This window comes from Muscardinus avellanarius, assembly GCF_963383645.1.
Source record: "Muscardinus avellanarius genome assembly, chromosome: 9".
In the NCBI taxonomy this organism is placed as follows: Eukaryota; Metazoa; Chordata; class Mammalia; order Rodentia; family Gliridae; genus Muscardinus; species Muscardinus avellanarius.
This window is the reverse complement of record NC_137795.1, coordinates 92,607,884-92,635,179: the sequence shown is the minus strand read 5'-3', so window position 1 is coordinate 92,635,179 and position 27,296 is coordinate 92,607,884. Positions and strand designations below refer to the sequence as shown.

Genomic DNA, 27,296 nt, shown 5'->3' with positions numbered 1-27,296 from the left:
GGCTTCAAACCTGTGATCTTCCTGTCTCAGCCTCCCAAGTACCGGGATTACAGGCTTGCACCACTGCACCCAGGTAGTTATATATATGATTTTTATAGTGTATGTATTTCTTTTAAAGCTTCTCCCACCTGCCCCAAAGATGGTGACTCTTTTTTCAAATGACTGATGCGTTGATTTCACAAATCAATTGACAAACTTTATTGAACATCTGCAGATATTTGCCTAGGAAGCCTGAACAATCATCCTCCTTCCCCCTTTTGCTTTGTCCATAAAGGCAAGAGCTGTTTTTAGTGGCTTGCTATGGGGACAGGGAACGTGAGATAAAATTCTGCAAATGAGTCAATTGTCACTCCAAGGAAAACAACTAACAGTATATGTTGTCTGCGATACAGTGTATTATTCATTTGTTTTTATTTTAGTGGCTTTCTAGAGGGAGTAGAGACTCAAGTCTGAGTTTAACCCATCAGTCTCTCATTTAACACAAATGTAGAAGTGGAAGGAATATTGGAGATTTGCCAGTGTGGACCCTAATTTTATATATGAGACAGCTTTGGCCTAAAAGGCAATGAAGTGTTTTGAACCAAATCACAAAAACAAATTGTAGCAAGGCCAGAGCCTGACCTGAATCCCCTGGATGGTTCCCTCTGCAGTTCATGACTCCTCCTGAAGAAACCTTAGACATTTTGAATTAAATGGAATCAGGTTGGTGGTTTTTGTTCTTTATTTGAGCTGGAGAGTTAATGCTATTTAATTTGGAGTTTTATCCTCAGTGAAAAAAATGTATCCATTTTTGAAACAAACAAAAAATTAAGCTATGCATCAAAAAGCAATATCCAGAGGTAATTATTATTTTTTAATTTAAATTATAGATCTTATTTTCCTACAGGCTTTGCAATATCTTGCAACTATTACTCAGGATATTAAGACATGAAATACTGTATGTATCTGATTCTCAATACTGGTTTTATGAATCATCTACTTAGAAATGGGAGAATGGTAGAATATGAATTATGAGCTTGTCTACTGCTATATAGCGTCTGCAGCTCAGTATTGATGTTTGTTTTCATATAGAATGGAACAGAGAACTGGATTTCATGAGTGCTTATTCTGAAGCAAACAATAAAATGGACATTATTTGCATATTGTGCCATTCAAATTAGAAATTTACGAAGGTACATAAATCCTCAAGGAGCAATAATCCTACAAAATAAACCATTAACTCGATGCTGTTAATGTTTAGGTTGCCAAACTCTTTGTAACACTGTGCCTTCTGATAGAATATTTATGATTATGAATGAGCAGTTAAGAATTTTCATTCTGCCATCTTCATTAACTTTAATGTGTCAGTAGCCAGTTACCCTGCCAGGTATGTAGACAGATGGCAGTGTTTTGAAGGCAGTCTTAGCATACGTTTTGCTTATGAGTTAGTGAAGGTAACTGTTGGCTGAACATGCTAATATTCTGCATGTGTGTTTAAATTGGGGTCATTTGTCTGCCAAGGAGATTGGTGCCATAAGTGGTAAACTACTGTATATTTATTTCTGACCCCTGAGATTTATCCTAGTCCTCTTTGACTCTCCTCCCAATCAAACCCCTGCATCTCTTAGGAGATAAGGACCAGGACAGGATTTATCCTGAAACACATGCTGTGAATCATTTAGTTCTAATATACTGTGTGTCATATTTCATTGATTGCATGGATGCTTCCATTAATATTTTTTTAAACAATACGTTTTTTCACATTAATGAATTTATTGAAATTATAAGATTAATGGGTATTTCTATGGAGCTGAAAATGTAATTTGGGTGTGTATCTTATGCTATAAGTTTTAGCCCAGCTCTCTCTGCTTTTTATTTTATTTTATTTTATTTTATTTTTGATACTTAAGCATGAGGGCCTGGTGCAATTCCCACTACCAAAAAATAAAATAAAAAGAATCCCCAGCCCTATAGCCCTAGCTCAACTATCTCAATCCTAAGAGAGTCAGAATCACTATCTAAAATCTTCTTGGTCTTCTTGTTTAAGCATTCACATGTTTCTTTTCTTCTCCTAGTAGATGTTCATCATTTCTCTTCTGTGTTTATAAACTAGCATAGGAACTAATAGGCTTTACATAATTGGGTATAATATTTACCAGAAAATAGTAAAAGTAAGAAAGGAAATAGAGAAAGGGAGAACTCCCAAAGGAACTGACATTTTTTCCAAGTGATACACCTTAATTTTTATTAAGCGACTTAGAGATTGTTTAAGGAATACTGTTAATTGGGGAAGTGATTGCAAAGAAAATGAAGGAAGGAGGGATCATAGGTGGGAAATGTTGCAAAAGAAATAGCTGTGCTGCCTGAAGTCCAAGGGTCCGTGCAAGTTTCAGTCATACAGGATGCGTTTCTAAAGTCCTTCATGTTTTTTGGAGTTGTTTTGGTTTGTGATTAAAGGATCTGTCTTATATGCATTCTAGTGTCTGTTCTCACACCCTCACTCCCAGCTAGTTTAATCTGAAAGCAGAGATGTTTGGCCACAAGTCCTATGACATAGAAGAGGTATATTGAATGTATGCTACGCTTTCTCTGAGGCATAAAACCATGGTATTCAGTTTTCAAGAAAATTCAGAATCGCGTATTTCGGATTTTTTTTTTTTTATATGATTCTAATCCCAAATTTCTGGAAACTTGGGTGACTGACTATGAGGACTGGAAGATTTCTAAGCAATCAGTAAAGAAAATTCTTTGGCCTAGCCCAAATACTTGTCTTGTAAAAACAAGGAAATAAAAATTTCTTAGGAATCCTGAGGTGCTTTTAATTACTCAAGTATTTATTATTTTCTACAGTGGTTTCAAATAAAAGGTGTCGGGCCGTGCTTGCTGCAACCAAGCAATTGCAATGCTTGGCTTTTTCAAAGCCCATGTTTTATTCATTGTCATATCTTCTATAATTAATTGACAAAAACGCCAGTATTTACGTTCATTAAGATGTATTCACTATTGAGAAAAATCGAAATGGTTTCTGAGATTTCAGAAAGTACAGGATGCAGGCATGTGAAGAACACATTCTTTTGCCTTAGCACCTTTTAAAGGGACAGTGTGTACGTAAAAGCCACGGCACCATACTTACTGAACTTGAAATAGTTTCGCAAATTTCCATGGCAAATCTGATTTATACGGTGTGAACATTTCTCAATTTTACTTTTTCTCATTCCCCCAACTTTGCCAGCTCCCAAAGATCTGCTAGGAGACTCACTGTGCTAATAGGCAAAGTTGGCCTTTCCCGTGCTCCCCTTAAAGTAGCCCATCCTGAAACGCTGACCTTTTAGTTTAATAACAGTTTTATTTGAGAAAATGTTCAGGCCCAAAGAGCTGAAGAGCGTTTTCAGAAAGGCCATTTTAAATGGTGATCTCCAAATGCTGTGTCTTTTTCCCTCATGCACTTCGGATCAGACCTATCAGAAGAAATGTGTTGTTGCTTTCTGTATTTTATTGATTTAGAAACAAATAACATGAAGCTTAGATTTGCTAAAAACCCATTATCACACTGGCTTCTTTTCCTGTCTCTGCTTTGACTTGCTACTTTAGATTCTACACTCTTCATGCTGGGTCATACTTAATCTTTTGTTATTTAACAGTTCTCAATTGTAGCTCAGGTAATTACTTTTTCAGTTGTGACCTCGGACTTGAGACCCAAAAGTTGGAATTTTCGTTTTTCTTTTCTGTAAATAGCTAGGGCATCAGAGGGCTGGCTGTGTTTTGGTCCCTTTACTGAGTGGAGTGATGCCACCTGGCGGGTCACGCCTTCTCGTGCCCTTTCTGTTGCTGGTACTTTGCTCTTTCCACTTCTCTCCTGCTCCTCATGGCCCATCTAGATGATGTCTCTTGTTACCTGCATCTCTTCTCTCCTCACTCTGCAGGTGGCAGGGCCGGCTAGGTGGGCAGAAGGGACCTGGGCTTTCCCTCCCTTCTGCCTCCCACAATGCTGCCCCTGCGTGGTCCCACCTCTTAGCCGGATGCCCATTACCCGGCTCATCACCACTTGGTAACAGTGTCTGCACTTTTGTGCCAACCGGATCACATCGGAACACGAAGGTCACTGCTCATTGGAGTTCCCCTGGTAGGAAGCCCCTATGTAAGCCGCAGAAAGTGCACTATGAGGAGATGACATTCTGCTAGGTGAAGTAAGTCAGATGTGCAAAGAGATGGAATCTGAATAACAGTCTCTAATATCTCTGGGCAGCAATTCCATCTCTCCTGAGATGGAATCTGAGTAACAGAACTCATAGAAGCAGAGAGGTTGGAGCTTTGGTTCCCAGAGGCTTTGGAGGGGGCAGGGACGAGGGAGATGCTGGTGAAAGGGTATAATAAACCTTCAGTGATAAGGTAAGTTCTGAATGTACAGAACTTCCAGCATGGTGATTTCATTCTAACATGTTGTATTACTTACTTGAAAATTGTTAAGAGCAGATTTTAGGTGTCCTCACTCCACACATACACAAATGACTGTATGTGGTGATTAATGTTAATTTGATAGTGTTAATCGTAACACAGTCTTTACTGATCACAATTTGCAATGATCACATTGTACACCTTGAATATACACACACTTTTGGGGGTCATTTGTACCATGATAAAGTTTGGGGGAAAAAACAAAACAACAACAGCAACATAAAAGATAGGATACTGTTCTTCTATCAGCTCCTTTACAAGTGTGAGCTCACTGCTTCATAGTTAGAGTTGGGTATAGTCTTAGGTCTTACAGAAGCCTCGTTTTAATTGATTAATTAAATCATATTGGATTTTGGTTGAGAGTCTGATTGAATTTTGTCTGGGAAAAAATTGCAGTTGCAGTTTGAACTAATCTAGGAGAACCAGCATGATTATGCATGTATAGATTGACAGTGTGTTAATCCTAACTGCTAAGTTAGACTTCAGATATAGTTTGATCAGGTGGTACTGATTTCATTCAGTATTTCCATTTTTGCTTTTAATGGAGCTACTGGCTGCATACAACTTGAATAACATTAGGATCACATTGTTTTACTCGTTTCTGAAAAGCAGATGAAAATGTGGAAACCATCATTCTGTGGAATGCATAGGACCTCGCAGCTGAGAGGTATATCCATGATGCTCTGCATGGGAAACCCAAGGTCTGGGAGATTGATTTATCTACCCAGTCTGGCTAGTAGAAGAACAAAGATTGCTTAGAATCTTTGCGAGCTATTATTGCCTGTAATGCCTCTGGTGGTATTGGTATAGCTTTAAAGCATTTAATAATGGAAAAAGTATGTAATCCCCGCGCTTGGGAGGCTGAGACAGGAGGATCGCACAGGTTTGAAGCCAGCCTCAGCTATTTAGTGAGGCTCTCAGCAACTTAGTGAGACCCTGTTTTCGGAGGTAGAAAGCCTCTGGGTTCCACCCCCAGTTCCACCAAAAAATAAAATAAAATAAAAAAAAAATAAGGAAAACGTCTTTAAGATTTCTCTGAATGTAAACAGAATTCTCTGTTTTGGTGTTTTTGTAGATTTTGGGTGTCCTTTTCAAAGCAGAGACTTCTATCCTTGTTATGTTACAGAATATAACAAGAGAAGAAAAACAGAAGCATAGTATGGGTTGGAAGGCATCCTGGAGAACAACAGCCTTTTGGGGAAATTGCTGCCCAGAGATATTAAGAGACTTTTCTTTCCTTCTTCCCTCCTCCCCTCCCTCCCTCCCTCCCTCCCTCCCTCCCTCCCTCCCTCCCTCCCTCCCTCCCTCCTCCCCTCCCCCTCCCTTCCTCCCTCCCTTTCTTTCTTTCTTTCTTTCTTTCTGTCTGGGGGTGGAACCCAGGGGTATTAAACCTCCAATATATACCCCCTGCCCTATTTTTATTCTTTATTTTGAAACCGGGTCTCACTGAGTTGCAGAGAGCCTCACTAAGTAGCTGAGGCTGTCCACGAACCGCGATCCTCAGGTCTCAGCCTCCGGAATGCTGGGATTCCAAGTGTGCACTACCACCACGCCGGCAGAGAAAGAGACTTTCCTAAGGCCCCAAATTGTTGAATGCCTTGTGGAGATTAGATCTCAACTAGGGTTTCCTCAAGTTCTTGATTTCTTTATCCAGTGTTCTTTTGTTTTTTATTTTTTATTTCCCTCTTTGACTTTATTTAGGAATATTTAGCATACCATATAATTTACCCATTCAGAGTATGCAGTTGATTGTTTTTTAGCAGATTTATAGAGTTCTACAACCATCACACAATCCAATTTTAGAACATTTTCACCAGCTCAGAAAGCAACCCTGTATCTGCTAGCTGTCGGTCCTCATCTCTTCCTCCCACTCGAGGCAACCACCATTTCACTTTCTGTGTCCATAGATTTGCCTGTTCTGGAGATTTTATAGGAACAGATGCATACAATATCCAACCTTTTGTGTCTGGCTTTTTCCCCTTAGCATCATGTTTTTAAGGGTCCATGTTGTAACGCGTATCAGTACTTTGTTACTTTGCTTTACTAAGTAGTAGTATATTGTGATAGCACATTTTATTCATTCAGTTCTCACTTTTGGAATATTATGAATAATGCTGATAATATTTATGAACAAATCTCTGTGTAGATGTAATGCTTTAATTTCTCTTGAGTACATACAGTACCTGAGAGGAGAATTGCTGGGTCATGTGGTCCATTTGGCATTTTGAGGAACTGCCAACCTGCTTTCCACGGTGGTGATGCCATTTGACATTTCCATCATGTATGATGTATGTATGGAGGTTCCAGCTTCTCCACATCCTCATCAACACATGTTATTCTTTATTTTGATCATAGAAGTTTGAAGTGATATGTCATTGTGGTTTTGACTTATGACTGTAATGTGATTGAGGAACCTTTATTTGATTATTGTTCATTTGTATATATCTGCTTTTGAGGAATGCCTATTTATGTTCTTTGCCCTTTTTTGTGGGGGCACTAGGGGTGGAACCCAGGGGCTTTTCTACCTCCAAGCTATATTCCCAGACCTATTTTAATAATTTATTTGGAAATGGGGTCTCACTAAGTTACTGAAAACCTCGCTCAGTAGCTGAGGCTGGCTGTGAACCTGTGCGATCCTTCTGTCTCAGCCTCGCAAGCGCTGGGATTACAAGCGTGCGCCACCACGCCTGGCTCCTTTGCCCATTTCTAATGGGCTGTCTTTTTGTTGCTTGGCAGTAAGGGTTCTTTATGTAGTGTATATTCTGTGTACTTTGTATACTGTGGCTACAAGTCTCTTGCCAGCTGTATGATTTGCAGATATTTCTTCCCAACACCATGCTGTTGTTGCTTTCTGGTTGTCCACAACTGAAAGAAAACATTTTGTATGTGTTCCTTGTGATTGTAAACTCAGTGTTAACCAAGTATTTAAAAGGATTTTGCAGAGCCTACTAATTAACTTTTCCCACATTTCCCAAGGGAAGACACATAAAATGTCTAGGTCAACAAAAAGTATATCCAAAGAGACAGAACTGTATAGTTTTTTTTTTTTTTTTTTTTTAAATCTCATGGGCTCAGCCATTGGCAATAATGCTTAGGTTCTGCATGTATTTTGAGATCCTGCCAAATAGGTTTGGTGCTTTCTTGGTCATAATTTTAGTAGTAAGTTTCGACTTACTACTAAAGAAGAAATATGTTTTCCTTATTTTTCCTGGAAGGCTCGTAAGGAAGCCCGTAAAACTTGTCCATTTTGTTTACCATCATAGCCCTAAGAATCTTTACAAAACATACCACATATTGTACACAGTCTTCTAATTGGATAGGCCAGATGTTTCAGATCTAGTCACCAGGTATTTAGGAAGTGCCAGCTGTGTTCTCAGCCCTGTTCTCTGTCTCTCTCTAATTGTTGGCACTTGAGTTTGAGTGACATATATTCTAAAAAGTACAGTTTACAATTTTTCATAAGCCACAAGTGCCTTGTTTGATAAATCATAGAAACCTGAATGTAAATACAAATGATCTAAAAGTATATAAAATATAGATGATCTATTATAGTAAATGATTTAGTTGAATATTTAATTATTGAACTAAGGAGATTTTGGTGTCATTTTTCCTCTAAAATCCCTTACAGCCTGACCTCCTTTACACAAGATTGTCAAGACTGTAATGTTGGGATCACCTTAAAGAATTTATACATAATGGTTCAGTCCCCATTGGGCAGTAAGCAGCTCCTTGACTTTATTATAAATTTTGGCAGGTGTGAAAATTTCTAGGTCACTAGGGAACTTTTTATTAAATTACTCCTGAAGCGCACTAATTGGCCTTTTCCACAGTGCTTAGGAAGTTCCAAGGAGATACTGACCACACGGCAGAACTCGGTCTGTTCAGATCCATCTCAGCCTGGTGTTCCTGAGTATTTCTTGCTCTTGTTTTCTGGAAGTCACTTATTTTATCACCTTATGTTCTGTGTTGATTTTAGTTTCTGATGAAGAATTGAAAAGAAGGGTAGCTGAGGAGCTGGCACTGGAGCAAGCCAAGAAGGAATCCGAACATCAGAAACGGTGAGTCTCACGGCGGCTCAGCTTTGGTGGACTCATTATGTGGATACTTGTAGAGGAGAGTGATGGTAATTAGACACATTATTTGCATGTGGCTGAACTTCAGAATGTGCTGAGGGTATGGACCTGGCCTTTTTGGCTTCTGGGTGGTGCCTTTTAGAGTCCTATATTACCTACTTCCCAAACTTGATTGTAAATTATCATTATAGCCAGGCATGGTGGCCCATGTTTGTAATCCCAGCATTTGGGAGGCTGAGACCGGAGGGTCGCAGTTCATGGACAGCCTCAGCTACTTAGTGAGGCCCTCCGCAACTTAATGAGACCCTGTTTCAGAAGTAAAGAATAAAAAATAGGGCACAGGCTGTAGCTCAGAGGTCGAATGCCCCTAGGTTCCATCCCCAGACCCCCTCCCCCCAAAAAATTAAAAATGAAGTCATGCTTGAAATTAAAAAAAAAATCATAACTTTTTTTTTCCTTTTGTGGTACTGGGGATTGAATCCAGAGGCATTTTACCTACAAGTTATACCTCTAGCCTGATTTTATTTCTTATTTGGAAACAGGATCTTGCTAAGTTGCCGATGCTGGCTTTGAACCTGTTATCTTCCAGTTTCAGCCTCACAAGTATTTGCATGTGCCACAGTGCCCAGCTTCATTGTATCTCTTAATTATTTTTAGCTACATGAATAGTAAGCAGTGTTTTCTTGATTTTTAAAGTAGTTTTTGCGGATTCCCCATGAACCTCTAAATCTCTCAATTTATATGTTTAAGAGGGAAAAATTAAATTGCCTGCTCTTATGTATTAAAGTACATGCTGTTGTAGCTGCTGGTAAATACCATGTCATATACACAGTGCCTCAGTATATAAGTATCACTAATTAGTTAGTATACTCACTTAAAAATTAAAATGTAAGAAAAATTGGTAATGTTAAATCAAAGTGATCTGTAATTTCATCCTTTAGAGGGAACCCCTCTAATATTTTATTACTCTAGACTTTTTCCTATGTATATGCTTTTATTTTATTGTTGACATTATCAATGCTGCTACAAATAATTGCTGAAAGAATGCTAACGGAAGTGTTCTCGTAATAGTTGGAAGTTGGAAGCAATCCAAAGAACCATCCTGGCAGACTGGCTGGATGAAATATGGTACATGTCTACAATGGAATACTAGATAGTCAAGTAGATCCTTATGTGCTGATTCAAAAGGATGGTGAAGAGCTATAAACTGAAAAGAAAAAAAACAAACCAGCATACAAAACAGAACAGATAATTTTTTTGGTAAAAAGTGCTACTTTTTAAAGACTTAAAGTATATATTTATTCATAAAAATGTGTGAATATATTTTACTCTAAGATAGAGTCAAGTGTTTCCCATCTGTGCTATTTCTGACATTTGCAGAGAGCACAGCACATTCTGATTATATGGTCATGTGAATGTATTTCCACTCTGAGCGCCAAGCACTTGCCTGCCAGTGAGTAGATGCTCGGTGTTATTTGCGTTGTTTGGACTGTGCACCTATTTTATTTGAGAGAGCAAATGTAAGAAATCTTTGGATTACGTTGCAGTTCTCACTGGCCATATCTTCCACATATAATTTAACCCTTTGGGGCATGAAATACTTCATCTCCAAAATGAGGGGCTTGAAAATATTCTAATATATCTTCTTTTTTGACAAACTGCTAAGCTAACTCACAGTTTGCATAAAACATATGGAACAGAACATGAGTTACATATTAAGACCACTGTTTTCTCAGGAAATATAAAAGGCTTATGGCTTAGGGTTTTAAAAAAATCAAGATATAATTAGTACTGCTAAAAGAGTCTGTACATATTTCAATAGTTTTCCATGTAGCACTATGTAATTATTTAATTATATGAGGCTGACAGAGTATATAATTAGTGAAGTTTAAATATTAAAAAAATTAAACCATTTTAAGAAGAAAAGAAAATCAGTATATTGTAGTAGCATTTCTGTCTTGAATTTTTATCACTTTTAATTGAATTTATTATTTTTATTTGAGAGAGCTAATGTAAAAAATCTTTGGATTAGGTTGTAGTTCTCACTGGCCATATAGTTTAACCCCTTTGAGCATGAAATATTTCATCTCATATTTTAATAAAGATTTTTGGTTAGACTCATATTATATTGGACATAGAATATTTTTTTCTCCATCCCCCTTATGTTGCAGACCTCTTGTTAAAATAAGTGGTGTGTGTGTGTGTGTGTGTGTGTGTGTGTGTGTGTGTGTGATTCTCCCCCTCATTATTCAGCTCCTATTTGCTCTGCTTTGGTCCATGAAGGGGAAAGGGCAGATGAGATGAATAAGAGGTGCCAGCAAGAGCCAATTTCATATCTCATGTGGAGTGGGCCTGGCAGCCTCGCTGTAACCTGGACAAATGACTATTGATAAAGAATTTATTTTTTGTCACCTTTAAGAAGAGCAGAGGGTGGTACAGCCTTTATATTATTTTTTCTTTAAAAAAATGTTTTGTTTGACGCCTTCTTCATGAAAACTTCCAGCTGTCAAATCTTGACAAAAAAGTGTGTGTTCATCTATATGATTCCTAGAAGAATCAATAGCTGTCTTTCTTTTCTTCCACCAGAGAAGAAATTTTTGAAAGATGATAAAGTTTTAGGTTCAGTGTTTTAAAAGTAACTTTTTGGACTGACAGAACTTTTACACATCACTGTGTCTGTTCCCTAACTTTGAATAAAGACTTGTAAGCATTTTTAGGAGATGGTTCCTCAGTGCCATAGTTTGTCACTAGTTTGTATCCTGTTTATCATATTTCTCTTTTCACCTCAAATGGATACAGAGCTGTCAATCGCCAACATGTAAGATCTGAACATAGGCACATATACATGTAAATTTCAAATAATTTTTATGAAAATGACTTTGGAATGATTTTTGTCTATGGTCTTTTTCTTTATAGAATAATTATTATTGTAATTTAACCTTTAACTTGACACATAAAAATTGTACTTATTTATGGAGTACCATGGGATGTTTCAATAAATTACATACACTGTGTAATGTTCAAATCAGGGCAACCCTATCTGTCTCTGCATACATTTATCTTTTTTTGTGGTGAAACATTTGTAATTCTTTCCTCTAGCTTTTTATCATAGAATATTTTATTTTTGTTTAATTTTATATTTTTACTTTTTGTAACTGGGAATTGATCCCAGGGGCTTTCTACCTCTGAGTTACACCCCCTTCCTCAACCCATTTTATTTTGAAACAGTGTCTTGCTAAGTTCCTGAGGCTGGCCTTGAACCTGTGATCCTCCTATCTCAGACTCAGATACTGAGATTACAGGTGTGTGCCACCACACCTGGCTTTGTGGGACATTGTAAACTTATTCAAAGCCAGAATGAATCCTTGTAATGTATCACACACAGTTTTAACAATTCTTGTCTTACTTCCCTATGGTGAGTAGGGAGGAGAAGCAGGAAACTTTTAAACAGGATGATGAGCATTGTGGCAGGGAAATATCCTGGAATATCTTCTATCAGGGTAGCTGAAATAAAGACCTGTTTCAGTTATATTTCTTTGGTTGAAAGACTAAAACTTAACTCTGCTTAACTTAGGAAGCAAGGAAATTTTTAGAAGTATACCTGATAGTTCAGAAGAATCACAAAGAAGACTGGAGAACCATTAGCGAGGGAAGAACTGGGTACTACTACTAAAATTGCACAGTAGAAGTAATTTCTCAAAAGGAAAGAGGACGAGGGCTTTATAACAAAGGAGACTGGATAGTGGGTGGCTGAATTTCCTTGGATTGACATTGCCACTGATTTTAAGATACGCATTACTATGAAAAACTTGCTGCGCTGCAAATCATACCATAATGCTTCATTTTTTAGGGTTTTCTTTTTGAAATAGCTCATTGAGACTAATTTTGGATTTTTAAAAACATGTTGCTGGCCATGTTGTTGTATACCTATAATCCCAGTATTTGAGAGGTTGAGACGGGAAGATCTCAGTTTCAAGACCAGCTTCAGCAACTTAGTAGCGCTATGATTCAGAAGAACCTAATGGGCTGGGGATGTGTCCCAGAGGTAGAATACCTTTGAGTTCAGTCGCCAAAAAACACACACATGCACAGCACACACACACACACACACACACACACACACACACACAGATTCACTTGTGTATTCATAAGAAGGAAAGAGTCACAAAACAAATGGAGAAGGGATAGTTCTCTACTAGGGGAGCTCTTGGCCTTGGAGACATTTTTGAGTGTCACACTTGTCACAAGAGGCCAAAGGTGCTGCTTGGCATCCTGTAATTCAGAGGCTAGGCTCTCTGTGTCCTTCTCCCTACAACAAAAAAAGAATGATCTGACTTAAAATGCCAGTTGTATTAATAATAAGAAATCCAGAGTTAAAGTCCCTTTTAGACCTGTTGATGTTGCTTTGTTCCTCTGATGGCCTTTGGACTTGGGTCTCCATGTACTTGTTTTTTTATACAGTATCATGTTCTGTGCCGTCAAAACCTTGGCGACACGGCATTTCTGAAATGATCACTCCACTGTTGTTCCTGGGAGTTTTCCAAGCTGCTGACACCAGTTCTGCAAATTTTGATGCATATGTGTAAGTTAAGACAACTGTACAGGATTGCGCCTGGCAGACAGCAGTCAAGATGCTCTCAGGCGTGTGAAAATGTGGGAAAATGTACATCCTGGAATTGCGGAAATACAGTCCAAACATGCTCCAGACCATAAAATTTAGCTTTTTGGAATGGCTCCTTGAGCATCTTGCCTTCCTTTCTACTTCATGCAGAAGGCCTTCCTAGATAGAGCTATCTGCATTTAGATCCTGTTCACAAATTAATGATACTTTATTAGGCCATTTAAAATTTACCCCAAGTCCTTTTAGGAGCCCCTCCTTTATGTCTAATGTAGATGTGTGTGCTTAGACCTGCCCCCAGGGTCTGAGTATATCTGATATCTTTCTTTGGCCAGAATGAGGACCCAGCTAATTATAATCATTAAGACTATATTTTCCCATTTGAAAAACACATTTACATGTGGACTTTCAATTCAGTGTGTTGTAGATTTATTCTCCTTTGTGGAAATCAGCAGTTTTCTTAGTTAACAAAATCATGCCTCCTTCCCCCCAATGTTTTTATACTTAGTCTACACACTAAAATTGTTGGATCTAATTTGAAATCAGTTTGCTTATTGTGTTAGTTAGCTCTTGTCACTATGACAGATACCTGAGGAAAACAAAGGAGGAAAGATTGATTTTGGCTCAGGTTTCAGGGGCGCAGTCCACAGTCGCCTGACCTCATTGAGGCCTGTAGTGAGGCAGAAACATCCTGGTGGATGGGTGTGGTAGAGGCAGCCAGGAAGTAGAGAGAGGAAGGTATTGGGGGCAGTTGATAGTCCCCAGTGGACCCATTCCCTTCAGCCGGGTCCCACTTCTCACAGCCTTTCCTACTTTCACTCAGCTACCAAGGGATGAATCCACCCGTGAATCAGAGTCCTGATCCAACCACTTCCCCAAGTCTTAACATAGCTGCCCTGGGGTCCAAGCCTTCAACACACTTACCAAAACCACCTACAGGACAGAATAGTTACTGGGTGTACTGAGTCCAGAGTCAATGCCCGTGACTGTTTTTGCTCTCCTAGTCTATTGTGCCTTTGGATTCTCACCATATTGTGTTAGAACTCCAATAAGCCAATACTGTAAGACCGTAATAGGCTGCAGTTTGAGAATGGACTTGACAAATGTGATTTACTTCTCCCCTTGTCCTGCCTCCAAAAGTCAGTCTCTGACAGCAAGAAAAATGTGACTACTTATGTCCTTTGACCTTTGGCATTTGAATTTCACCTCTTTACTTATAAAGGCAAGTGAATGTATTTCAGTTTTAATAACCTTTTTTTTTTAGGAAACCAAGAAGAAAAGGAATAGCTACTTGATGTAACTAGCTGTACATCAGCTAAGATTATTTTTGCTGATATTTTAAAATAGACATCAGTTGAGACTTTTTCTCCCTCTTAATTGTTTGGAAAAATCACATTAGGTTTGTGAGACTTAAAATAATTGTGCTTAATACATTATAAATTTTATCAGCTGTCTGGTTGAGAGTACAGCAAACTCCATTTAGTTTTCCATTGACCACAAAATGGGTGTTATCAAATAAGGGCTTAAACTTTTTTGTTTCTTAGAGTAATGGTGAAATTTATCAGGATGCTACCCTCTGTTTAAATTATTATACTGAATACTCTACCTTGATTTTATTATTAGATATTTTCTGCTTTTGGATGGAAAAGCTAAAATGAGGAGGAACCAGTGTGCTAGAGATAAGGGTTTTGTGGGTTAGAGTCATATTTAAAATACGATAAGAAATCCTACACTTTACATGGTGCCTTGAAGTCTCTCACAAACAATTTTTGAATGGAGTGAATTACTAGGACTGGAAACTCTTGACCACAAACTTTTTCAATAGAAAGCACATTGCTATGGTTTGTCCCCTAAGGGTTCAGGTGTTAGTGTCTTGGTTCTAATGTAATAATATGGGAGGCACCATTAAGAAGAACTTTTAAAAGGTGGAGCCTAGTGAGAGGTCACTGAGGTCATCATCCTTGGGAGTGATTATGGCAGCTCTCCTGGGCCTTTGAGATTTTGCCAGAGCAAGTTGTTAGAGCCAGCATGAGCTCTGAATCACTCTCTGGCTTCCTGTTTAGTGATGATCACAACCCTTTGCCATGATGCTATCAGCCACAAGGTCCCTACCAGGGCTGAGTTAATGTTGCAGCCATGCTCTTGAGTCTCCTGAACTCTGAGCATGATAATTTTTTTTACAAAGTTAGCTTGCCTCAGGTGTTTGTTTTAGTAACAAAAATAGACTAATACATGTAGTTCCATATGTATATGTGTATATATATATGTATATGCATGTGAAAATAAAAACAAAAGATACCTTTACAAATTAGACATGAACCAAAGACTATAGATAGCTGTTATAAATCTTTGTCTTATTGTAGCATTGAACACAGTTGTTATGAAAAATCACATAATTTTAACCTTCATGTAATTTCCAGATATATAATAATTTAACCCTTAAATTATTATACCACTTTATGGGAACAAGTATGGTTGATGTTAATGGGAATCAAGGTTTATCACAACTGGCATGGACAAATGAATTCACTTCTCAGTTGCAAGGAAGTTAATTGGGGAAATTTGAGAGGTAGCTCTTTAGGCATGCACACCTTGAGTCCAGGAGGAACTTGCACCACCATGTTGTTCTGTGAATGTGTTTCCTAATGTCTGGCTCCACTGTAGGTAGTGTCCTATTTGTTAATGTCAACTCCAAAAATTCCTTGATATTCCCCAACCCTTAGGCGATCCTCCTGGAATATAAATACCCTAGTGTAGTCTATTGTTCTCAAAGAACCACTCTTCTTGCCCCTCCCCTGCTTATCTCATTGGTGTGGTGTGGTGTTACTACACCCATTATTTTCTCTTTCATTCTGCTCTAAGGTAGATAAAGACCTAACTTTTCTGAATGTAGTAGGAAGATCACATCCTTGCCATTTTCCACTGGAAGAAGATGGGAAGTGCTGTTTATGTACTAGGTTTTGTAATCTTGTGCCATCTGCTACTTTCATCTCTTTTCTTCAAGTGGCATTTCTCTATTTTTAATAGAGACAACTGCTTTTCTATAACCAACAATTATAGAAGGTTGGATGATCTAGTCTGTGTTTTATTCATATCTTTTTACTTCTTTTTCCAAATTCGATTTTCTTTCCTATTGATGCTCTGCTGTTGTAGAATTCTGCTTTGGGCCCTATTTGAGAAACTATTTTTACATGGCAAGATTCTCAAACCTGGAAAGCTAAAGTCAATCAAGCATGCCATAGAAATCTGCAAATTTTTTTTTTTTTACTAGTTGTAATAGCAGCAGTGATGTTCAGCCACTTCTTATTCAGATGTTTCTTTTGACAGTAATTATAGTGTTTTCTCTCTTGAAGCACAGTGTTTGAAGTAATTTGTGCCAAAGCTGGTTTTTGCATTTGGAAGTTTCTAGGAATTCATTTCTCAATGCTCTTTTGTAATAGTCCTTGTTGAAGTTTCTCCATTACCTGGAACAATCTAGGTTTTCTTTTTTTGGGTGGGAGAGGGAGTTATGATGTACTCTATGAATCGTTTATTATTCCTTAAATAATCCATTAAAGCATATTGTCAGTATTATTGCTCTTTTATAGAAGCAGGTGACTCAGGTAGACATGTGTAAAGTTTTTCCGTGAGCAGCAGAACTAGAATTGGGATGTCCACAGCCCTCACAGGTCTGCTGCTGCGTTAGTAGAATCCTTTTGTCTCTTCTCATCACCTAAACCTTCCTTCAAAGGAAATCCAACGTAGATCCCAGTGCAAAGCTGCCTGAAGCACCCACTTGTTGTAGCCAGGACTGGAGATTAGATCTCTTTCAGCCCCTTTTCCCTAGCGATTTGGGAGTCACCCTTGCTGCCCAATGCTCATTGAGGCTCAGTTTGAGCAGCCTTAGGTCAGGATCATCTGCTCTCAGATTTCGGTACTTGACATACAAGCAGTGTATTTTTCTAATCCCACTAGCATTTGTTGGGTAGACTCAGTTCTGTTTCATTTTAGAAGTTGAGTAGGCAGTGGCCTGACATCCATTCCCTTAAGCCCGGAAGTCTGTGTTTGTGGGCAGTGGTCCACTAGGCTGGGCTGAGCCCTGGCTGATCCTCAGGCCTGGGCCTCCTGGAGGCCATCTGCTGCTCCTGCTGGTCATGCTGTGCTAGGAGTAGGGTAGGAAAATGTGAGGTCCTGGAAACGCTGAAGAAATAAACAAGATAAATGAAATGGCTGAAGCCTTTCCTTCTCTGCTTTTTCATTTTTTTTTTTTTTGTGTGTGTGTATATATTGTGGGTGGGGGTGGAGTACTGGGGCCAGGAGAATTCTAGGGGAGTACACTCCAGTCCTATTTTATGTATGTATGTATGTATGTATGTATGTATGTATGTATGTATGTATGTATTTTGTGGTACTGGGGATGGAACCCAGGGACAACCTACCTTCAAGTTACACTCCCGGCCCTGTTTTTTATTCTTTATTTTGAAACAGGGTCTCACTGAGCTGCAAAGGGCCTCACTAAGTAGCTGAGGCTGTCCACGAACCGCCATCCTCCTGTCTCAGCCTCCCTAATGCTGGGATTACAAGCATGTGCAACCACACCCGACTCTATTTTATTTTATTTTGAGGCAGGATATTGCCAGTCACCACATGCTGCCCTCAAACTCATGCTCCTCTTGTCTTGCCTTCCCAAGTACTTGCAATACAGGTGTGCATCACCACACGTGGTTAATAGCTTTACCGCGTGGAGCCTTGAGTTAAAAAGGAGTATGGTAATGACATTGTAAATCAATGTAAAATTTTATCTCAGGGTTATAATATTTCTAAACATTGGTACATTTTTTCTGTTTAATAACATCTTTCCCCTTCTTTTCCTGGCTAGAGAAAACTGTTTAAAGAAGAGTAGTTAAGGTTGGGTGCGGTGGCACACACTTGTAATCCCATTGGTGGGGAGACTTAGACAAGAAGATTGGAAGTTTGAAACATCTTCATGGCGAAATGTGCTGGGCTGTAGTTCAGTGGTAAAACACTCCTGGATTCAATTGCCAGTCTCCGCCCCCCACCCCCAAAGAAAAAGAGTACTTTATCTCTGTTAAACATTTTATTGTGGACACATATTCTTTTGTATCCTACATCCCATTGTTATTCAGAAGCAGATATATTTCATCTTTGATTAAAAACTTTCCTCACCATTTATAAATGGCATACACAATATAATACATATGCTGGCTTCATATATTATCATGTATCTTCAATGAAAACCACTCTAGAGTAGAAACCTATGTACAACCAAGATGAGTAAAATAACAAAAAGGATATTGTTTCCTTCTATTTCATGTATGCTGAACACTGTTAAGGTCATCTCATATATTTTAACTCATCCTCACAACACCCCCGCCGGCAGGTATTACCATTGTCTTCACTTTATAAAGGAGAATATGGGGAGGCGGAGACACCTGCCCAGAGTCATAGCTACTAAGTTGTAAACTGTGATTTGAAGAATTTGTTGGAATTTGTTGTAGAATTATTGCACCCAACCATTCCATAGTACTAATTTCTGTGTACAGGGAATGACTTCTTTCAATTTTTTCATTTACTATTGTGAATAAGCAGTTACATGGATTTTCTCTTCTAAACTATTACTAAATTAGAGGTCTTAAAAATGACCTGTGTTGTGTGCTACGGTTTATTAGAAGTGAACAGCCACTCATTTGATATTTTTAAAACTTTGGGAATCTGTGTTTAGTTGTTTTTTTTTTAATATAAGGTATGACTTACTGTTCAATGCTCGTTTTTTTTATACATTTTTAGTGATGGTGGCATTTTGAATTTCTTTTTCGTTCTTGTTCGTCTAAGAGTGGGACATTTTTCTATGTGGAAGCATATGGTACCCTGCCCTGTGATCTTTAGGGATGAATTTCTGCTTCTGGTCATGAGGCTCGTGTGTCCATTGGTGACCTGCTTAGTTCAGTGGAACAACTTGGATACCTTCTGTGATGGAGGAATTTGTCAGCCTTCCTTTAGGAGCCAGGAAGCAATAAAGAGTGCAACATTTATTTTAATAATTGGTTGCAGAATGGAAATAATTTTTTCATTTCCTACTATATAGCCATCCTTAGACCTTATTTCATTTGTTTTTGTTAAACAAAAGACTGATTTATTCTGTTATTTTGTACTAGTTGTGTTGCTTGATGTGCTGGGTTTTGGCTTGCACTGTTTGTTGTTATTATTTATTTGCCTCTAACATGGTAGTCAGAGTAATCACATTTAGTCTGTGAGCTTATATATTTTATAATCAATTTAAAAAGTTAACTGCTGGGCCAATTTGCCTTTGGAACTAGAATATTGAGTTCTACCAAAATAGGTGTGGGTGGCATGGGAGCAATTTCTTAGTTATATCCTTTTACAGTTTCTTCCTTAAATATAAATGATCTAGCTCCTCCAGGCCTCAGCCGTTTCATTTAGAAGTTTCTCAGTTTGTCCCTTAAAATGATGTGTCAAGTATGAAGTATAGAAGTGGAAGTTAACAATGTAAATGTTTCAGCTAATGAGCTAAATTTAAGTTTCACCACAACTTCTTAGAACAAGTCTTTTAGAGTCCTTATTCTAGTTCCATTTTATGAATGTTGATTATATTAAGACAAAAATCTCTTATAAGTCCACAAATTGCAGTGCATTTGCCTCGCTGGTGGGGTTGATGGATTAAAACCAAACCACATCACCGGGTGTGGTGGCGCACACTTTTAATCCCTGCTGTTGGGAGGCGGAGACAGGAGGACTGTGCAGGTTCGAAGCCAGGGACTGTAGGTCGGACGTAGAAGGCCTAGGACTGTAGCCCGGAGGTAGAAGGCCCCTGGTTTCCATCCTGAGTACCACAAAAACAAAAAACCAAAACCCAAAACCTTCGAAACAATAACAAAACAAAACAAAACAATCACTGAAGTCTCTAATTTTATGTGAGAAATACCCATGAGTTAAAAAAAGCTGTCATCATGCAGAGTTTCTGCAACTTTTCTTATTTCTACAGAATCAGGTGGGTTTGACTGAGAAAGGTCATTCCTTAAACTCCTGAAAACTTAAATAATACAGGTTTGTAGAAAAATGTACCAAATAAATACATACTTCTTCTGTTCGCCCTATCTTCCCTTTCCTCCATAAATCACAAACATATTCATCTCCAAGGGGAAATGTATTCTTAGCAGTGTTATATATAGTCTGCTTTTAAAGCAAAGCAAGACTGAGTAATGTTTTTCCCCACTCAGTATATTCAGATCTCAACTAGACTTAAGATTGGATAATAAACACCATTCAAGAAGACTTTCCCTAAGAAAAGTATCACTACTAATGTAATAATATGTGCCAATGAACAGTCATTTGTAATTGTAATTCCTCTCAGCTTTTGAATATGTCCCTTGTCCAAGAACTTTCTACACTTGGGCTATTTTATCTTCATTGCGTTCCTGCGAAGCCCTTTCTGACCCACTGGGCTCCTCACTTCCTGGATGACGTGCTCCGGCAAGGACAAGCATCTGGAATGGAACCCAGGTGGTCCTGCCTCTGAGGCTGCACCCACCATCAGTCCTCAGCTGTGCCTCAAGCTAAGTTGTTGGTCCAACAGTAATAATAATAATATGTCTGAATGTTCCGTCTAAGCCTCCTTGGAAGTAGTTTACTCAAAGTTTACATTTCATAGGTTTTTAGCACAGTCAGCTATGCCTCGATTATGGAGCTTAACAAATAAGAAATTTAGTTTGAAAAGAAATTCGCAAATGAAAGGACTTTTTTGGTGTTTTTGTTTTTTTTAATTCATATGACTATATTTTGAAGTAACACTGTCAAAATACTGTCAAATAGTGGGTGAAGATTAATATTTCTGTATATTTTGCTGTAATTTGTTGGAAATTGTGCATTTCTTTATGAATGTATCTGTCAACTCTGCAATACAGTTTTTATAGAACTAAATAAAAGAAGCCCAAACTATTATCCAAGTGAGAGTTTATAACTTACTTGTGTTGCTCCATGTCGGGTTGTCTCAGAAAGCACTTTCCTTAACTGAAAATTTGAATAATGTTAGATTAATAAGAAGATGAAGGTAATATCAGATTTTTATTACTAATTATATTTGATTCCTACTTTCTGCCTTTGTCTTAAAAAGAACAAAACAAAACTTTTCTTTCTCCAAGTAATTGGACCCTAATGCCTATACTTTGAAAATGTATTAAAATTCCATTACCCCCCATCATTTCTGTCTCTACCTTAGTCTTGTCCAGTGGCTCTTGACAGTAGTCTTGACTGTGGGGGATTGTGCTTCCTTTCCTCATGGGACGTTTAGCTACATCTAGAGACCTTTTATATTGTCCCAGCATCTGAGGTACAACTGCCCTCCAGCAGGTAGAGGTTGATGCTGAACTAAATGTGCTATAAGACATAAGACAGCCTCTTACAACAAAGAATCTTTCCATCCAAAATGTCGGTAGTGCCGAGAATGAGAAACCCTGGTCTGAGCCATTATCATTTTTCACTTTTATTCTTTATTACAAAGTCACCTGCAGGAAGTCACTCTTGTCCCCCAGATTCTATTTTTCAAAAAGCAGTTAGTGTGCTTTAAAAATATATATATTTTGACTCTCATTGGTTTCTTTGCCTCAAACCTTGAAATAGCTTTTCAATTAGATTTAATATCCAGTCCACGCCTTTTCCCTCAAATAGGGAAATCCTTTTCTCCTGTCTGCCTTTGCACATTTATACACCTAGACCTCTTCTCTTCCTCCCTCATTGAATACTTTAGCCACTTCAGGCTAAACCTGTTTGTGCCTACAGCTCCTTGCCCAGAATACTGGTTCCCTGTATCCTGTGTGCCTCACTCTCTCTTATCATTCACAGTTTTTCTCAAATGACCCCACGAGAGCCTTGCCCTGGTCACGTGGTGCACAGTAACCTGACTGCTCTCGTCTCTCCCTCCAGCCCTGCTTGTCTCGGTTCCTACTCCTTTGCGCCACTTTATCTGTTGACTGTCCCTCTCCTGCCCTGGAATATAAAGGTGCACGAGGGCAAAACTCAGTCACATGGAGGTACCAAAGGGAATGCATTACTAAATTAGGATAATATGGGATTGTTGTGGCTAAGTAGATTAAAATGAGATATAATCTGTACAAAAGAGGAAGGGAGGAGGCCACTTTATGAGGACAGCCATTACCACTTAAGGATCCACTGCTGGTCCATGTTTGTGTGTTAGCTCTGAGCTCTCCAGGAGCCCTCTCACGAGGCTTGCCTTAGTTGGAAGTAGCCTATGAACCAGTGGCCGCTTCTTCCCTCCCAGGATCCAAGGGAGGATGGCCTTCCCTTGAACTGGGGAGCAAAGGGGCCTTTTGGCTTTGCTCTGGGCTCCAGTTCCCTATTAACACCTCCACGCCTCTTTCCTAATACTTCTTTAGATAGCTCTTAGGAAGTGGCTGTGACTCCCCCTCTAGGAGGCTTTGCCGTCTTTCAGTTTTTGTTAATGGGGTCTGAACAACAACTCCAAAGGCAATATTATTTTGGTTTCATGTGACTTAGGCAGAAATGATCTACTTTTCCGTCCTGTCCTAAGTGAGTCTTGTCCAAAAGTAAAACCTGATAGTACAGCAACAGACTCTAAGCTTTAGACTATTTTAATTTTTGCCAAACACATTCAAAATTGGCAACTGCATGTAAAACATATACTGTATTATGCATCTCTATTTTATAGGAGACTGAACCGAAACATGTTTTACAAAAGTTTTTGAGCCTTGAAAATTGGGACAGAGTCAGGAAGTTCCAGTGTCCTTGGCCGTATACCTCTGACTTGTTCCCGTGGACCTGATCACACCCATTTCAGCTGCCCTTTGAACATTTGGGACTTTAAGGTCTAAATGATCATGCAGAAGCATGTATTTATATCCAGAGCTCTGCTTTTTTTCTTCTTTTTTTTTCTTTTATTCCTGGTTTGATGAGAGTTTTTGGTGAAACTGGAGAGATCATCTCTTTCCTTCTTCTGATTCCCTTGGCTTTTGGAGGTCTGTGCCCAGCCACTGCCCAAGGAACCAGGGAAGGCGAGGGTCCGTGGCAGCCCGTGATGTCCAAGTATTCTAAGGTTCATCAAGCCTCTGGGCATTGCGTTGAGTTGAAAGTTGCTTTGTGCTTCATACCTCTTCAGTTGTCCTCCCATGCATTACCTGTAAATTATTTGTTTTTGGTGGGGGGCGATTTATTTATTTCTTTATTTTTCATTTTCTAGTAGCTTGTCACAACAGTGACACACGCACAGCGAACTCAGCCTTCGACAGCTTTTTGCAGACAAGAACAACAAATTCGCCAGTCAGTGAAACAAAGTGAGAGAAAAATGAAGAACAATATTAGAAAAGAACCCTTTGGGAAGCTGCACAAAAATGTTATATTAAAATCGATACCAGGGCTTGACCTTTTGTGGTACTGTATATTTTAAAGCCTCCTATTGATTCTCTTTTAATAACATGTTTATTCTAGTTTACTGACATAAGCCTAGGGAGAATATAAAAGGAAAAGATCAAATTCTTTATTATGATGGTCATTTAAATTTGTCTCAGGCATGTTTTATGTCTTGCTAGTGTTATTTGTATAAATTTAACATATTATGCAGTGTAAGATTTCAGGAGGTTATGAAGTGAATTTCTTAAAACTTTTGTTGAAAATATCCTTGTCCTTGTTTTGACATATATTTCCCCCCTTCAAATTAGAATCATTTATTTTTTTATTCTTTGGCTTTTTTGCATGCATTTAGAAGATATAAAAATCTCATTTTGATTGATATTTTTTATTTTTCTCAGTCTGAAAACCATCCATATTCTAATCTGCTGAGTCGGGGTACATTTGGTGACAGTTCTATACATAAAGACTGCTGTCTTTTACTGTCCAGCTGATGGCAAAATGTCAAAGATTAGGATATCTCTCTATCTGGCCCTTTGATCCTGCGCCTTGTCATTTTGAAGACAGAAATGGCCCCTGCTTTTCACTGTGGGGTCGTTCCCACTTCACTCGCGAAGGCATCCTCTTCAGGGCGCTGTCCAGCCCTGAATCAGTTGTGCTTTGTGCTTATCTCCTCCAACTTTTTCTGTTAGGAAAAAAGAAGTAAAAACAGAAGCTCAGAATTAATTTTCTTTTCTCATTCACATGATTTTCTTCAACATACATATATTAAGAGATACTCAGAACAGCAGGAAGGACTTGAGAGATATACCTGGAAAGGTTATCTGGTAAATGGCAAATTAAATGAGATTCAACCTGTGGAACATCAAGTTAATAGGCTTTGGGAGAAATAGGATGCTTGGATCTAATTCATGGTTTTAATATAATAGTCTTGTTGTTTATGGGACATCTGATATCACATGTTGAGAAGCCAGACAGCAATTCCAGGAAGGCTGTAATGGATTAGAGGACATTTTGAAAGGGCAAGTAAATTAATCAAGAAGCCAGAAGAATCAAAGATGTGGACACATGTGTATCCACATCTTGGATACAGAGGTTGGGAGGAGGCTCAGCAGATATAGCAGGGCTCTGCTGAGGAGGTCCAGAGAGTATCTGGCCTCTCTCTACCCTTGAGCCCTTGAATGCTGGAGGAACCTGTCGCAGCAGCAGCGGCGGCGACAGCAGCAGTAGTGGCGGCGGCGGCGGCAGCAGCAGCAGCAGCAATGGCCTGCTGCCTTTCTCTCCACTGCTGGGTTGGGTCAGCTATTGGTCCTGATTATGTACACTGCTTGCCAGGGTTGTAAAAGGTGAGCGTCACAGAAGGTAATTTGGAAGTAACAGTAAAACTCAAATCAAGATTTAAGACTCTTCAACCTGTACAATAGGCTAATTCTGTAGTAGAAGGTGGGAACAAGACAGTGACTTAAGATGCTGGAAGAGTTGTTGTCCTCTTCTAGGGTTAGCTTCTCCTAGCTTCTGTTCCCTCACCAATGTAGTCAATTCTTGACCAAGGCCTCATCTGCTTTTCTGTGTTCTAGTATCATCCTACCCATAAATATCTTCCAAGGACCTAGAGATACTAGAGTGAAAGTCATATGGCAAATGATTGTAAATAAGAAGTGCTTTTTCTATTACAGAAACAGTTCATACTGCATAGGAAATTAGCTAAAGGATAAAGAAAATGAATATTGCCTATCCTGCTACTCATAAAACTGTTGTGAATATTCTGATATATAGGTATACATCCACAGTGGAAATTAACACAACTGGTATGATTGTCATTTTTATGAGCTCCTTTATTTTTGTTCCTAAGATACATCATGAACATGTTTTTAGTATCTAACTTCTTGGTAGTTGGTGACATGCTAGTTCACTATTAGATATTTATGCTCCCAAATAAATGATTCAGAATGTTTCACTATTATAAACTTGTTGCATTAAAACCTTTGTTATTAAGTTTATCTGTATCTAGCATTTCCTTAGGGCATATTTCTATAACCAGAATATCTACCTCAAAGGTTATGCAAAATAAATGCCAAATTACCCTCAAGAATTCATGCTGGTTAAGTGACTACCAATATGAATTCTTATTGGAGGAACATAGAAGTAAAAACAGTAGTGAGCTGTGTTATGTCTGTGTGACCGTACCTTATCATACCTACTTATTTGGCTAGTGTTTTCATTAATTTTAGATGGGTCGTTTGCAGGGAGATAGAGTCACCTTTTAGATATTTTTAAGTACTTAGTAAATAAATATTGCCAAATCATTTTGGATTGTGGTTAAGGCAACATAGTTAAAACAAAAAATAGGTACCTATAATATATAGGTGGCAACATTTCAGTTGCATTGAGGGAGCTTAGTGTTTCTAAGATTTCCCAAATAGATTTGCCCTAAATATGATTTAGTTACGTACAAATGTATGATGGTGTCATCAGATCAAGTACCATAGAAACAATAAAGTGGACTGAGATATTTTCAGCTTTAGAAGTATATTAGAAGTAAAACTATGACTTATACATAGTAGGCACTATTCTTTTGTGGTGTGTGTGTGTAATGTGGAGTTTTACTATTTCATCTTTTGAAGGATAACATGATGTTTTCTTTTTGTTGGCTACCAAAAAATTTAAAAAAGAATAGGCAAATATAATAAATTTAAATATTGAAATAAAAAAATCTATGGGAAGTGAAATGTGACCAAACTCTATTATTTTTTTTTTATTTTTTATTTTTTGTGGTACTGGGGGTGGAACCCAGGGGCTTTTCTACCTCTGGGCTGTACTAAGTTGTTAAGTTGCTGAGAGCCTCACTAAGTAGCTGAGGCTGGCTTCGAACCTGTGCGATCCTTCTGTCTCAGCCTCCCAAGCGCTGGGATTACAAGCATGTGCCACCATGCCCAGACCAAACTCAATTCTTAAAAAAATATAAACTTAGATTCTTGTCTCTTTCTTTCTTTTTCCCTTTCTTTCTTTCTTTCTTTCTTTCTTTCTTTCTTTCTTTGTTTTTTCTTATTGTGTTTTTAAATTTTTAAAAAATAATTTGCATAAAATTTTTAAAAAGTAATTTTTGATCTTGTTCTGAAGATGGAAGTAAATTTTTTGCTGAAAAAAATTTTGTTTTTGAGATGGGATCTTGCTGTGTTGCACAGGAGGGCCTTGAACTTGTGGGCTCAAGGTATCCATCGACCCTCCTGCCTTAGCCACGTGAGTAGCTGGGACTACAGGCATGTGCACAGCACCTGGCTCTGAAACGTCTCTTATTTCCAAGCTAATAGTAGATTCAAAAGTCTAGTACATTGTTCAAGTTCACCCTTGAGTGATGGATGAGCTAAGAGAATACATGTAGCCTTACAACACGTAATTCTGATGTAGTATAATGAATCCAGAAATAGCATTCTAGAGATGGAAGATATTTTTTTTTTTTTTGTAAAGCAAAATGATCCAGAATTGGGAACCAAAAAAGATCAGGGTTCTAATTCTATTTTATCTACTTACTGAGCATGGATAAGTCAGTTTTCTTAAGCTTAGTTTTTTTGTATTTAAAAATGGAAACTGTTCAAGTGCTAAGTACTACATTTCTCCTACTTTTGTTGTAAAGATTAAATAGTATATTGAAATTACATTAAACTTATAAACTTTAATAAGCCGGGCGTGGTGGTGCACACTTGTAATCCCTGCGTTTGGGAGGTGGAGACTGGAGGATCGCATAGGTTTGAAGCCAACCTTGTTGGCTTAAG

General features: G+C 38.4%; 1 protein-coding gene across 1 annotated transcript in view; it reads left to right on the top strand.

The window, feature by feature from the left end:
* The window catches only part of CHCHD3 (coiled-coil-helix-coiled-coil-helix domain containing 3), a gene marked incomplete at both ends in the record, with an annotated part of 279,332 nt that overhangs the window by 54,595 nt on the left and 197,441 nt on the right, over positions 1-27,296 (top strand). The window contains one exon of the mRNA XM_080701232.1: positions 8,411-8,492. Coding sequence (XP_080557358.1) covers positions 8,411-8,492 — 82 coding nt within the window. The remainder of the gene's footprint in view (positions 1-8,410; positions 8,493-27,296) is intronic.